Genomic DNA, 15,359 nt, shown 5'->3' with positions numbered 1-15,359 from the left:
AAGGAGGGAGTCACAGAACTACATTGCCTTAAGTTCAGAAGGATGTCTCGGGTTCTCTGACAAACTCCCCCCACTCCACCTCAGGAAATCTGCCTCCCATCGCCAGCACAGCCACATAGTAGTCGGTGTTACATGTGTCTCCATTCTCTGGGTCTCAGTGTTCCAAATAGAGCCACACAAACCACCACAAAGATTCTGGGAACTGGAGAGACTGTAAAGTGAACCTCTGAACTTTCCACCCCAATTTCCTGCCTACTGCAACAACCACATATGTTCATCTGCAACCGTTTAACATATTTGGGTCCCAGTAAGATTCTGCCTGGTCAGAATTTCTAAGGCCAGAAAAATCTTGAATCCCATTGGGCTAAATACCTCCTCAGCCTCTCTTGGTGCTAATTTGATTCTCCTCTATAGAAAGGAGCAGAAAACAGTCATGTTCTCTTGCACTACATCAGGACTCCTTCATCCTGGGATACAAGGCATAAAGCAAACCCACAGGCTTTCTGAATGCTCCCATCCACTTCCCCAACCTGCTATATGAGGAGACCCAGTTCCCTCCACTGAGTCATAAATCAGGCAGATGCCTCGGTGGAAAATGAGGTTCAAAGGGCCTGTGAGCAGTTGGCAACTTTCCCAGAGTTTGCTGCACCAGGGACCCAGAGTCAGTGGAAGGGAAAGCCAGTGTTATTAGGATAGAGAAAGGCAGACAGCCTCGACAATCAGGTCATAGAAATGTTTTTCCTCAGTGCTGTAAACTGGTGCTACCATCCAGGCAAGTCATGAATGTGGGGGGAAAAAAACAAAAAAGACAACCATGTTTCTTTTCTTTCATTGGTCTCACCAACACTGAAACAGTGAAAGTAAAGCCTCATCAGAGGTGAAAGTCCACTGATTCTCCTCGGCCTTTGGTCTTTATAAGGAGTGGACATCCGCTCTCAGACACAGAAAGGAAGTTTGGTATTGACCTGGCACACAGAGCTTAGTGGTTCCAGCTGCACCCGCTCAGGGTTGCACAAGGGGGCCTCCCATCTCTGGCCTTTGGCTTTGGACACAGAGTGATGAGAAGTTGCAGTCCAGGCATGGTGAGAAAGGGGACTAAGTTCTAGGCCTGCCTGTGACTCTTTGCTCTTCTGAGGTCTAAGGTAGGTATGCTCAGAGAAGATATACAGCCCACAGCTGATACCCCATGCCACATGAGAGTGTCCTCACTGTCAAGTGCTACAGTGTCATTACACTGACTGACCCCTCCGTTCAACAAGTAGTTATCTGCAACTTCCATCTGAGGAAATGAAGGTTCGGAAAAGGAAAGTTGTGGAAAAACTCAAGAGAGGAAGAGGTGGAGCCAGGAGCAACACAAAGTCCATCCATCAATGAGGCAACAATGTGCCTTTAGACACAGTAGAAGCTCAATAGTTCCTGCTCCACTCCCTCTTGTTCTACACCAAGCAGCTTCTCACACACCCCACCTTTGCAAACTTTACTACAGGTGACCTCTGACGGATCTGTCAGAGTTCATATCATGAGCCAAGGACAATTGCATGGACAAGCTTATGGGACCCTCCTTTGTCTGAGTAAAGATGATCAAAGCCCAGTAGAACTTTGTAAAGCTCCTGTTACAGTACTGAGTCCTGCAAAAACATACCTCCAAAAACAAGCACAGAACACCTCATTCCAAGACAAATGTCAAGCCAATTCCTATAAGAGCTGGAAGTGACTTTCCAGCAAAACCTGCCCCTGGTGGCAGATTCATGACGGACAGCTCCAAGTACAACACAGACAATTAATATTTTGCTTAGAGTTACACAGCAAGCTGGTGACACAGACCTTTGATTTTGCCATCCAACACTCCTGGATGAGATAATTGAATTAGTATTTGTCCAGCACCCTGCAGTGCAAGGCAAACACCCACTCCTTCCTTCCAATGAAGGAGCTGAGTAATCCACAGTCTCCTGATGCCACTTAATCTAAAACATCTGGGTGACTCACCCTCCCTGAGATTTCTCTCCAGGGTATTCAGTTTAAGAAAGGATCCATTTGCTCCTTAATTTAAATGATTCCTCTTGGTTTAAGTCTTAAAGAAACTACTTGGTCTGTGTCTGGTTTTGCTTTCCATAACAGCATCTAGAGTCTGCCCAGCCTGCTCCTCCAGCAGCTATGAATCATGCATGGCCTAGAGAACTGCAGTCTCAGGGGCTCCTTAGATGGCTGATCTGTGACTACCTTTGTGTGGCTCAGGACACCTACCCTCAGATCTGTCACTCACCCTCAATTATTTCCCCTGTTATGTGAGGATTCCTTATTTGTAAGTTGCCCTGACTTCTCAGTCCCATGCCCAAGAGCCCCATCTTCTACCAGGAACCACCACTCAGCCCTGCCTGCACTGGTGCCCTGCCCCCATGATACCATCCTAATCCCCTCTCCTTGCTTCATCTGAAACCTCCCAGACTTGCTTTAATGCACCCTGGGCCTGAATAACAAACATTTGCTACAGTAAATCCCATTCCCTGCTTTCCAGATAACTTCTCCTTAACAGCGATAAGCTGCCAAGCAGACAGATAACTGGGATATGCAGTTATTAAGGGCAGATTTTAAAATGACAAAAGGATACATTTTAAAATAAAGCCCACTTGAAAATCAGCTTCCCTTCCAACTCAATTACATTCAGGTCTCCTGCACGGAAGCTCCTTATACTGAAAGATTCCAGTTGCCACTGGCTTCAGAGTTTTAAGGAGTGTTGCCTTGGCAACACTAAAGGCCCAGACACCTGAAACAAGAAGTGAAGGGCACAGTGCCTCCCCCGTCTCAGGCACATGGAGCGGCCAGTATGGCCCAGGCATGGGAATTGCACAGGACAGGACTCAAGTCAGCTACCTAGGACAAGGTAGCGACCCTCACAGTCATTTCCACTAAAAGAAGATGCGTAGGAAGTACTGAAGGAGCTAGCAGGCAGGACATTGTCACTAACCTCAGAAGAACACTCAGGCATCAAGGCAAGTACTCAAGGACCATGTAGATATGAATGATTGCTTCCACAGGCAGCTATACTCTTCAAGCTCATTCATGAAAGAGTGACTAGAATAACAGCCCCCCCACACACACCCACACAGCCCCCCACACATACCCACACACCCCCACACCCCTTACCAGGTAGGAGTTCCAACACAAATCATTTCCTCTTATGGCCATAACCCAGACCAATGCTGACCACCCAGTCCTATCCCCTCAGCAAGCCTCACAGTTTTAGGCATCCCTAACTGACATCATAGACCAGCCCTGACTTGCTTGACATCAAAGGTCACACCCTGGCCCTCCAGAGGCACACAGAATAGTCACCAGCCAATTTCCTTTAGAATGCCATCAACAAACCTGAGCTGGAAAATGTCATTAAACCATATGTGTTGGACATTGTGTCACAACCAATTATTGAACCTTCAATTATTTATATGACAGACCCATGGCTCTATCGCCCATCACAGGATTGGCTAAAAACCCCCTACCCTCCTCACTGTGCAACTCACCCTGCCTCACCCACAATTCATACTTGTCCTTGTGTTTGGGCTGATTTCACTGCCCTGAAGAACACATTGTCCTTTCCACCCTCCCAGAGGCTCTCCTAGTCCATGCAGTAGGACCCAGCTGTTCCAGGGGCTCCCGCTGTACTCACAGAGAATACTGCCCTCACTTTCTGCTTGGAGCCCTCTCTATGCTTCCTGCCTAGCATGGTCTAGAAACACCAGTCGACAGCAGCACCAACAGAAAGAGCCTGGGAGAGGGATATCTGTGCCTGATAACAATTGCTGGGAACCAGGTGCTCCACAGCTGTTGCTTTCTTCCATGGCACCACAACAGGAGGATTAGGAGGTGGGGAATCCGAGGCTTACCTTGCGCATGTCTTTGCCAAAGGTCTCACTATAGGTTGTGCCAAGGATTTCAAACTGGACGTAGGGATTGGAGCTGTCCTCCCGAAACTCCATCACCCCAGTGAGACCAGTGATGTGGCCCTGCAGGAGAAGAGAAAAAACCATTGGAAGGTGGGGAAAACATGATTGGGGTAGAGGATGGAGTCCCAAAGACTTAGAAGAAGAAAATCATCAAGAAGGGAGCAGCCAGGTTCTTGAGGCCATGAACAGTAGTCCTAGGACTTCGCAGCAGAACCAGTACTTCTCAGGCCACTTGCTTATAGGGAAGATCCCTAAAGCTTGTGCCTGTCATTCATGCAGTGGAGCTCCTATGTGTGGAGCTTCTGCTTTGTGCCAGGCACCATGCTAGCCATGAGATTAAAGAGAGACAATGTTTGTCCCTACCCTCCTGAAGCTTAGTATTCCCCTAGCAACTTGCTCCAGGGGCTCACCTTAGCCTGACCCAATAGGGAAGTCAAAAGTCAACAAGAGCCATATCAGATACATGGTAGTGAGTTGCAGGGCAGCAAGCATGAGCATTGGAAGCCAACCCAGCTCAAGTCCTGGCCTTGCCACCTGTGCTACCTTGGGCACAATGCCTATCACTCAGACTCAGCCTAAAGTTAATTAGCTCCACGTCATGGAGCCCAAAGAACTGAAGGAGAAAATGTACAAAGCATGGCATCTGACACAGACTGGCTGCTGTCCCTGTGTCTCTAGTGACTCAGAGGGCTCCATAGAAGCAGCAGGCAGTGGGGATCTCAGAGAGCTATAGTGAGCCCCCTTCTCTCTCCAAGCCTGGGGTGGGAGGGGGTATCTCATCCAGACTTGTCTCCCATAGATTCTGTGAGCCCAGAAAGTCCCAGAGATTGAGCTGGCCCAGGAGGGGCCCCAGTTCCATTCTGGGCTGCAGTAGATATCATACCAACACCAGAACATGTTCACCGCTGTTGAAACCCCACACGCAATTTATTGTGACTAAACTCCCAATGCTATAGATTTCCCTAAATGCTCTTTTTAAGTCTCTAAAAGTCAATTCACTCTAACAAGTCTTCCATGGATTACTCAATTCACTTCAAATCCAGTCTTCTAACTTGGTGTAACTTCTCAGCACATGAAACACATTACAAGTGCAGAGTGCATCACAAGTGCACATGTGCACACATGGACATACACACACACACACACACACACACACACACACACACACACACACACACACACACACACACTGAGGTCCTAGCTGACCAGGACAGGGCAGTACCATCTGAGACCACTTCTCTAAGAGAGTAGCAGCCTGTATGGAGAGATATCTGGCAGATTTGGGATAGGTATCTGAAGTCCTTATATTAAATTGAAGACAGAAATGACAGCACATATCCATGGACCACAGCTCATTCAGTCTTCAAATGCTGGGACAGGAAGAGTGGCAAGGAAAGAAGCTGGGAAGGGTCCTGCTGGGGCAGCTACATAGAACTGAGCTTCAGTCCAGCTGCTGGAGGGGAAAGAGAGTAGGGGAATAGAGGGAGTCTTCAGTCTTGGCCCAGGGAAGGTGCCCCCTTACACACACCTTTTTAATCGTGTCCAGCATGGATCTCCCTCCATTCCAAGGCTTTGTGGACTTCCGTATGCAGTTGAGACTTGCCATGCTGTGCCACTTCCGGTCCTCCAGCTTCCTGTGAAAGGCGTTGGCCAGCATCAGAACACTGTCGTACAGGTAGAGGTTGGAGATCTGTGAAGATAGAGGCAGTGAAACCCTTTATATGGGTGCATTTTCAGAGAACACTGGAGAAACCCATAGAAAGCTTGGGAGACATGGGATGCCAACACGAAGATGTGGTGCCTAGTAGATATGCTGAGATCTTCTGGCTTCTAGGTGTTTACTCAAAACCCAGCCAAATGCTGGAGTTCTGAGTAGGATAAGATCTTGCCTGTATGTCACATCCATACATCAACACGACCCTCATTATCAGTATCTGAGACATGCATTCAGGCAAGTTATCTGCTCAGGAAAGGAAGGATGGAAGGGAGGATGGGCAGAAAGCTCAGGGTAGAAGAATTGTATGACAAAGAAAGGGCACAACATTTGTAATGGCATGAAGGTATCAAGGAGCAGGACCAGTTAGAGCAGGGTCCACCGGAGTTTGGGGGAAAGAACCAATTAGTAAAGCTTTTAGGCTTTGTGGTCTCTTTCGCAACTGCTCAATTCTTCTGTTATAATCTGAAAGTAGTCATGCACAATACTTAAACTAACAGGTGCAGCCATGTAGCAATAAAATGTTATTTACCAAAAGAGGCAATGTGCTGGATTTGCCCTAGGGGCCACCATTGGCTCAGGATAGAGGAACTGAAAACAGTTCAAGATGACTGTGTCAATGCATAGAGAAGAAACAGGGCAGAATCAGGAAAGAGGCAAGGGTGGAGCCATGCAGAGCCTTATGGGACATGTTAAAGAGGAATAGCAACAAAGGTGACTTTAGGGAGAAGGCTGCCACTACTGGTGTGTCTGTGCACAGAAAACTAGTGATCAAACCTGGGCCAAAGAAAGGCTACTCTAGTTACTGCACAGGTTTAAGGTGAATGGTGGCCTGAGTAAACAGATGGCAGCAGGGAAAATGAATAAGAGGTGGAGATTCTGATGTCTGCTGAGCAGTGAAGTCACTGCCATTCAAGGGAACATGTTTGGAACTTGCATCTGTGTCCATCTGAGAACCTCCACTCTGCTTAGTTTGTCTGTAGTAAAACTGGGTCACAGAGGAGACAAGTTCCCGCCTCAGAGCTCTGGAGATTCAGGCTGTGAGTGAGAAACTGGAATAACAGTGTGAAGTGTGGCACCACAGCATCAAGGGCCAACCCGCCTGTGATGTCCAGGGCTGGGCAGATCTGACTCACCATTCATATCACGGAGCCTAATCTGGATAAGCAGGAAGGCCAGCACCCACCCTCTTGAGGGCCCAGCAGGAGACTTCTAGGGAAAGAGGGCAGCCTTATTCTTGGATGTTGCCCTCACGTGCCACTGCAGTCCTCCATGAAGGCATCAGAGCACAAAGGAGAGTCGGAGAAGGGAAGGGGGAGAGGGAGAGGTAACATCCACCCTTTCTCAGGTGTGTGGCCCCCACTGATAACTGTTGCACAGACACCCTCAGCCAAAGTGGGTCAAGGGGACCATTCTCTGAACACATAAGCAGCAAGTCATCTGCTAAAAATATTTCAGAAAAACAAAATCACCCGATAAAAATAGGAAACCATGTCAGCTTCACAGGACTCCTGAGAAGATCAAATAGGCTCCTAGGGCTGCAGGAAGGATCCCTCTTCCCCGAGTCTCACCTCCCACCCCTCCCCAATATGTCTCCACACTACAAGAACACCTCCATGCCTTGTTCTCTGCCTAAACTTTATTTCCTCACGTGTCTTAGTCAAGGTGCCCCAAAAGCAGAGCCATAGACAAGAACTTAGGTGGTGAAAGCTCTCCCCTACAACTGAAGGTAAAGTCCGAAATGGACCAAAGGAAGGTGGTACAGGGCATCATAGACATCTACCATGTCATACCTATCCAGCTGCTCATGCTAGTCCTCAAGGGTCATTCCCAGCATGCCACATCCAAGCAGAGCTGACTGCTCCCCCTGTAGGTGTCTCTGTGCATAGGCTAAAGGGCCCTGTCCTTTCTGCTACTGTCCTGTGTCCTTGCTTTGACCACCATGGGCAGCATGACTGGTTCTTCTACAAGTTGTAAGTGTAAGAAGTTGGTGAGGCATGGGCCAGATGTTGCATAGGTGGTAGGAGTGTGCTAAAGTTAGGGCTTCCCACCAAGGGGAAGCAGTAGATCAGTACCTGGGCTGACCATCTTCAGGTTCTGTGGTATATCAGCAATTATATGACAAAGGGGAGAAGGGTTATTCCCACCACCTGGAACAGAACCATAACAGAATCACATCCCCAGCCCCTTGAGGCTTGGAGAACCATTTCCTCAATGAGTAAAATCAGTTCACTCCCTGTTCCTGTCGGCTCCCCAGACCTCAGGACCGCTCACCACCACAAAATTGTTTTGACATGTCTTCCCCCTCTCTGGAAAACAAACCAGTAACAGAGATGGTACTATAAGGGAATGCAATCTATTTAGCATTGACTTGTTTTTGTTGTTGTTTTTGTTTTGTTTTGTTTTTCCCTAAAAGCATAAGTCAAAGCTGAGAGTCCTTGATAATGTGAAGATTTCTCTTCTCAAGACATTCATTTTGAGATAAATCTCCCAGCTACCCACTCATAGCAGATACTATTTAGCCAGCAGGAACCCTTTGACCCAGGGTCCCACCTATACACACACTCACATATCTAGTCAGAACCCACTGTACTACCTCAGCTGTGGCCCAGACCAGCACCCAATGGAATTTCCCTTTTCCCTTCAGCACTTCTATTCACAATGAATTAAGATACTTAACACATGTATGAATACAGAGAGGTATTCAATAAAGAGGACAAAGCAGAACATAACTCAGAAAGGGCAAAGGAAGCCCTCAGTCTCCCACAAGACTGCTTGTGTCTGCTTGGAAGGGTGAATGCATCCGAGTTCACAAGAACAAGCTTGAGCAATGCTTTTTCCAGACACAAATAGACCTTTCCACTGCCCCCCATCACCCTGGATGTACCCTCTTCCATGATATACTACATGTTGTCAGTTCATAAATGTGTTCCCCTCAACAAATGTTGAGCTCCTTAAGTGCTGTCTCTAGAACTCAGCACCAACCAAAGCACATGGCTGATGCTTAACATATCTTTGGTGGATGAATACGTGGTGGATACATGCATGAATTAAAGGACAGATGGATGGATAAGTGTGTGAGTGAATGAATAGATGAATAGACGAAGTGATGGAAGGAAGGAAGGAAGAAAGGAAGGAAGAAAGGAAAAAAGGAAGGAAGGGAGGGAGGAAGGGAGGAAGGGAGGGAGGAAGGATAAATGAATGGATGAATTTTCTGCTAAGAAGGTACACATTAATCATGTGGCACAAAAAAGAGAAAATATAGAAAACAGCAAATAAAAGATATTTACTGTCACTAACTTTGAATTGGGAGAGAGCTTCCTTTGTTCGAACAGCAATTTGCTTTTTTCTTAACCTCCTGAAAACATCTTCTTGACCCACCCGTGGAGCTGTTTCCATCTACTCCACTTATTCTTGCCTCTTCTCCTATACTGCTGTCTTAATACTTCTCCCGGCCTTGGGCAGTAGCTACTACTTCATTATTGATCTATGCGTCCACTATCTGCTCTCCAACCTCAGCATCCTCACTTAGGTGACCTACTTTGTGAAAACCAGCCTTGGCAAACAGTTCACTGGTGAGGATGCAGAGGGTAGGGAGGTCCTATTCTCACAACCCTCCAGAGAAGGTATTTTTGAAGGAAAAAATCAAGAGCAGATGGTAGAAAAGCAGCCCATGGTATCCAGATCCTGATAAACTTCAGAGAAGCCTTTCTTCAGAGCAGATGGCCAATACCAGTGTCCAGATTGGTGATGCCAAGTTCCTACTACAGGAAAAGAAGTCTAGATGGAGAGAGGCTCCCAGCTGCATGGACACTCACTCACTGTTGACCACATGGAGCCAATAGCTCAGACTGGAGCTACAGGCCACAGGGGCAGAGAAGTAGGGCCTGATCTGAAGGAGCCCTTGCTTCCCTTCCTTGCATCTCATATAAGGCACAGCACAGAATTCATTAGCAGAGATAAGATAAGCAGAACAGATACTATCACTATTCAAACCTGCATCCCCATGCAAACAGGAGCACAGGGCAGGCTAGCCAGGAACACCACAGCACAAAGTTATAGGAACCAAAATAACATTCCAAGTGAAAGTAAATTTCAGAAGCCAAAGAGAGGTCAAAGTTCCTAGGCCAAGGGCAGAACAGAGAAGAGACTTGCTGCAAAACAAAAGACCTAGAACCAGGTCAGAGACACCAGAGGGAGTAAAGACAAGGCCAGAAAAGGGAGCCTGGGAGCTCTATTCTGAGTGGAAAGAGACCTGGAAGAGGGACTTCCTGGCTTATTTAACCATCCTAGAGACTTATTTCAAGTTCTTCTTTCACTCAATATCATGTAATATGACTTTCATGCTACTGTGAATAGCTTAGGTGGGTGGTCTAATAGTATCAGCAAGAGCTTTGGTTTGGATCAGCTTTGCTCGCTGCTGGACCCCAGTGTCTACAGCAGCACATGGATATAGCAAGCACTCAATAAGTGTTGATTGAGTGGGTGATGCAAATCTCCACTCTCACTCACTTGCTGAGTGATGTTGAGCAAGCCATTTAAACACTCTTCGACTCATCTTCATGACAATAAAATACAATGTGTCTGGGCCTCCGGATAGCCCTGATTTACTCTCCTGTGAAATGCAGATGGTAATAACCCTTTCTGCCAAGTACTGTCCTAAACTCTATCTGTGCATTCTTATTATTGGAGAGAGAAGAGACAGAAAGGAATGGAAGGGGCAAATAAAGGACCTAAGTGGGCTCCTGACTTCAATGTATGAAAGCTGTGGGCTCTTCCCAGAGTGTCTCCAGTAGCTGGAGTCCACCACAGGTCTTGCACACAGAATATGAGGACTACTGGGAAAATGAACACATATTGGCCAACACCACTGATCCTCTCCTCCAAGGGCTCTTGGCCCTAAAGGCGCCCAAAGGCAAGGCAAGGGCCCTGCCTGGCTTCTGCAGCTTGTGGGTTAGGGATTGAGCAAGAATTGTACTGAGCATTAATCCCCAGTCCCACCTGAAATCTGCTTGCCTGGGCACCAGGGCACATGCCCCTGGCCTTCTCCTGGCCCCAGCAGCACAGTCATAGCACCACCGCCCACAAGGCCTGAGGAAAGCCTTTTAGAGCTGCCTGGCCTCAGGTGTTACAGGTCTTCCTTTTGAGGGAAAGCCTACTTCTCTGTCCCTGGGATGTTTCATAAGAGGTGCCAATACTAAAGGCTTAAAGAGTGTGTATATAGTGGGGGGAGCTCTGTAATACCCTGACCCCAGTTTCTAAAAGGGAGGCAGCATGGCCCACTGAGGTCAAAGGCCAGACATTTGCACTGTGGGACTGGCTCAGCTATGGGAGCCTTTGGCACAGTGGATCCTGCAAGGAGGCCCTCCAGGCATACAGGGAGGTAGAAAAGGTAAGCAAGATATGGCTGGAGCAAGGGTCAACTGCAATCTAGCACGCATGGAAGCATATGCAGGGCATTCTGCCACCTGTATCCATCTCCTGCCCAACTCAGGGGCTTCCATCCTGGGGAAGCCTCCTTGATGCCTTCACTAAATGATCACCCCCTACTGCAGCAGCATAGTTCAAGCACCCTCATTTTCCCCTAAGGAGACAGTAACTACATGTTACATTTTCTCCAGCCTCAAGCCCTCCCTTTCCATACCTCACAAAGTTGCCTTTCTTGGATGCACAGCACACGACCCAGAGCAATGCCCTGGTGGCTGTCCTCCTTTCTGAGTCACACCTTGCCTCCAGCACAATGAACTCTGTCCATGTTCTCCCAGACCTCTAGTCATTTGCACATGCAGGCTACAAAATGGAGATTAAAACTCTCCATTTTGATGGGCTTGTGAAATGTCTAACATAAGAATTGGCACATAATAAGTGTTTAAATCAGTGTTCATGGAATTAATGAAAGTTGAATGAATAGTTCTGAACATGGTTCTTAAAGTAAGTTTCTACCCTGGGAAACATGGTGAGACTCTTTCTCTACAAAAGATAAAATAATTAGCCAGGCACGGTAGTATGAACCTGTAGTTGTAGCTACTTAGGAGGCTGAGGTGGGAGGGTTGTTTGAGCCCAGGAAGCAGAGCTACAGTGAGCTATGATCACGCCACAACACTCCAGCCTGAGCAAAAGAGAAAGATACTGTCTGTAAATACGCACACACACACACACACACACACACAGACACACACACACACAGACACACACACACACACACACACTACACACACATGTGTGTAATGTATATATATGTGTGTGTGTGTGTGTGTGTGTGTGTGTGTGTGTGTGTGTGTGTGTGTGTGTGTCTGTGTGTGTGTCTGTGTGTGATGGAGGCTCAGGAATGAAAATATTGATTTTATTTTTTAAGAAGTTAACACCAGGACTCCCATCACATCAGTAACTATATTTTACTTAAGAAAATATCTTGTGTCAGCAGGAGCAAAGGGTACCAGTAAGATTATTAAATTGATCTTCATGAGGAAATGAAGAGCCAAAACCCTGAGGGAGAAAATAGAGGAAAGCCAGCAAGATAGAAAGATGATGGAGCACTGGGGGCAGGGGAGCAGTGTTCAGGAACACTGAACATTCTGTAGCAGGAAGGAACTTAGAACATCAAAGGCTGTTTGTGTAGCTACAATGTGAATGTCCCACCCAACCCCTGCCATGTATAACACTGTCTCTGAGACTCCTGAGGTTTGGTGGCTGCCCTGGTTCACTCAGGCCACCAAAACAAAATACCATAGACTAAGTGGTTTATAAATAACAGAAACTTATTTCTCACAGTTCTGGGGGCTGGAAAGTCCAAGATCAAGGTGTCCACAGACTCAGACTCAGTGATGAGGGACTGCTTCTTGATTCATAGATGGCACCTTATTTCTGTGTCCTCACCTAGTAAAAGGGGGGAAACTCTGATGTTCTCAGTCTCTTAGAAGAGCACTAATCACATCTACGTGGGCTCCCCCTCCCTGAGCTAATCCTCTTCCCAAAGGCTCCACCTCTGAATATCATCACCTTGGGGTTTCAGTTTTAACATATGATTTTTGGGAGAACACAAACATTCAGACCATGATGGAGGTCTTGTGCACACGAGGATTTGTTGTCCTGTTGGAACCAGGAAGGTACTGTTTTCCCACCCGGGCAAACACAGAAGCATGGGGACAACCACATCAGAAGCCCAGATGCTCTGGTCACTTACAGAGTCCTAGAAGCAAGATTAGAAACAGAGGTGAAGAAATTATAAGCACCCCCTCCCTCCGTGAAATGTATTGAGCTCTTCTTATTGCTCCCAAGCTGATCTGGATGTTAGCAGGCTTCTGACAGAAGCCTCTGTCCCCATCATACCAAAAGAGAGAAGCTTCTGGAGGATAGAAGGACGGACCTGTGGTGTAGCCAGGCTGTCTGCCTTTCCTGGTGCTCAGTGCACATCTTCATAGTAAATCTGAGACTTCAGTAACGTCTTATTAGGGTGCTCCAGCCTTGCGTCTGTTATGCTTTAGGGGCCCAGGGAATTGTTGTGCATCTGCATTATCGAGGTAAAAATCATCCTTGAAGGCAAAGGAAGATGAATCACAGGCTAGGGTCAGAACCGGACCATTATCCTCCCAACACCAAAGCTGAAAATGTGGGAAATGTTTTCATTAAGAAAAGCTGCATTTCCCCCAGGTTTCTAAAGAGACCAGTTTTCTCTTCCCTCTGTCATTAATCAAGCAAAGTGGAATGTTCAGGGAGCTATTACAGAGGCAAACAGCAGGAGCTGACCTCTGACCACATCCTCAGACAGGCTCTGGTTGCCCAGCAAAGTCAGACAAGCAGCCGACAGAGGGTCTAGCTGGGAAGACAAGCTGACGCCCAGATGTCACAGCTTGAAGAATCCATCCCAGGCAGGGTCTCTCTGCCAAACTGCTGCCAGCCCACCTGTCCTGAGAGGGTACTATGGCAAAGCCTCAGGAGGAAGCAGATGGTGGCAGAGGGCAAAGGGGACACTGGGAGAAGCTCTGCTCGCTGCTGAATCTGAGGGAATGGCATGGAGAGTAGAGAGGCATCTTTCCATACCCAAGGCTCTCTGGGCTCCAAATGCACACGTGGCCACCTGCAGTCAGAACAACAACCAGTTGCACCCAAGGAGAACACCTGTGCAATGGTCTCTGACAAAGGCTTTTCCATTCTCCTTGTTAAATGATCCCATCTGGGTCTTCAGGGTTAAGTAAGCCACTGAAAGTGACATGAAATCCAAAGTAGCTGCTGCAGTGACACTTGGTGATGCTCCAGAGGAAAGGCTTCTATTGACAGGTTGACAAAAACCATGTAGTCAGAGAAGAGTATAGAAAGCCCTGAAGAAATAAGAATGTTGTGAGGAGGGGAACCGAAATGCTTTAATAGATTGAGCACAAAGAAGGAGTGATTCCATCAAGCCATTTAACAATTTTAAAATGCACAGAGATGAGAAATTCCAACTTGAGGGAGCATTTTATAATAATACCACATTAGCCCCCACAGCTTAATTCAAGGATCCGACTCCACAGTGACCAGACAACACAGTTTATATAATTTCCCTGTCACCCTTTGGAAACACATTTGAATATAAATGGGGTGGCAATGTGATAATATGTCTGTTGCAGCCCTGAAGTCGCTGGGCAATGCGGTTCCAAAGACAGAGTACACTGCAGATTTTCCTCTGAGCAAAGGCATCTGTGAAATCTTAGCAAAGTCTCAGGGTTCTGAGGAACTGGTTATCATTTTTATTACTGGTTGAGTCAGACAAGCCCTAAACTAACTTGTCAAGGAAACAAGAATGAGAAACAACCAAATCAGACAGTGCTTTGTAGGGAAAAATAAAAAACAGTATTGCATGCTGGTAAGTACAATGGTTTTGGAGCAACAAGAAGTCCTGTATTTAGGTATTTTGCTTCCAAGGGACTTTCTTTCTACTAAATAGGAACCAAATTGATTTGCTATAATAGTTCTTGGTTGACTATAGAGCATAGAACGCCTTAACCACAGCCCTAATTGAGGAAGATGGAGTTTCCGAGGCCAGCTCAGCAGAGAAGCCAAGAGATGGATGGATGATCTTGCAAAAATTCCCTGTTCTTGTTGGTCTAAACCAGAATTATCATCTCAAGAGCAGCCGTCTGGAGGAAGAACTAAAGATGAACTTAGAGAGCTCCATTTCCAAAAGGATTTTCATTAATTTCATCAAGACAAAGTTAATAACCCATGACATAAATGGTTTTTGTTCCTTGAGTTAGTTGTTCTAAACATGTTAGAGTCTTCTCGATAAATCTCACAGCTAGAGGCTAGTAGAAATTAGTTTGCCTTCTACACTGTCGTTAAGAAAAAAAGAAGTAGTAATAGCTATTGAGGAAACTTGAAGGGAATAGCTTATAAATGAGATGAATCTACGAGCTGCCCAAATAGTTGTTGGGCAGGATGAGTAAATAAATCCACATTTTCCTCTGATCATACTTGCCTCACAAGGAAGCAAATGCAACCAATGGAGATAGATATCCCTTTAATAAAGTCTTTTATTTATATATATTTATATAAAGAGGCATCTAGAGTCAGTTTAACTTGAGTTAAGACCTGCAGTCTCGCCAGGCTCAGTGGTTCAGCCTGTAATCCCGCGCTTTGGGAGCCTGAGCCTGAGGGTTCAAGACCCACCTGAGCAACTTGGCGAGACCTCATCTCTACGATAAATCAAAAATTAGCTGGGTGTGGTA

At 46.7% G+C, this 15,359-nt stretch overlaps 1 protein-coding gene across 1 annotated transcript in view; it reads right to left on the bottom strand.

The window, feature by feature from the left end:
• Positions 1–1,102: 1,102 nt before the first annotated feature.
• Positions 1,103–15,359, bottom strand: part of LOC103254507 (glutamate receptor ionotropic, delta-1-like) — an 18,497-nt gene continuing 4,240 nt past the window's right edge. Inside the window, exons 3-5 of the mRNA XM_021709780.1 lie at positions 5,470–5,631; positions 3,882–4,001; positions 1,103–1,279 (exon numbers count right to left, since the gene is read on the bottom strand). Of these exons, the coding sequence (XP_021565455.1) occupies positions 1,103–1,279; positions 3,882–4,001; positions 5,470–5,631 (459 nt within the window). The remainder of the gene's footprint in view (positions 1,280–3,881; positions 4,002–5,469; positions 5,632–15,359) is intronic.

This window comes from Carlito syrichta, unplaced genomic scaffold, assembly GCF_000164805.1.
Source record: "Carlito syrichta isolate Samal-C Ts95f unplaced genomic scaffold, Tarsius_syrichta-2.0.1 Scaffold282758, whole genome shotgun sequence".
In the NCBI taxonomy this organism is placed as follows: domain Eukaryota; kingdom Metazoa; phylum Chordata; class Mammalia; order Primates; family Tarsiidae; genus Carlito; species Carlito syrichta.
Note: the sequence above shows the minus strand (reverse complement) of the source record. Positions and strands in the feature narration are given on the sequence as shown.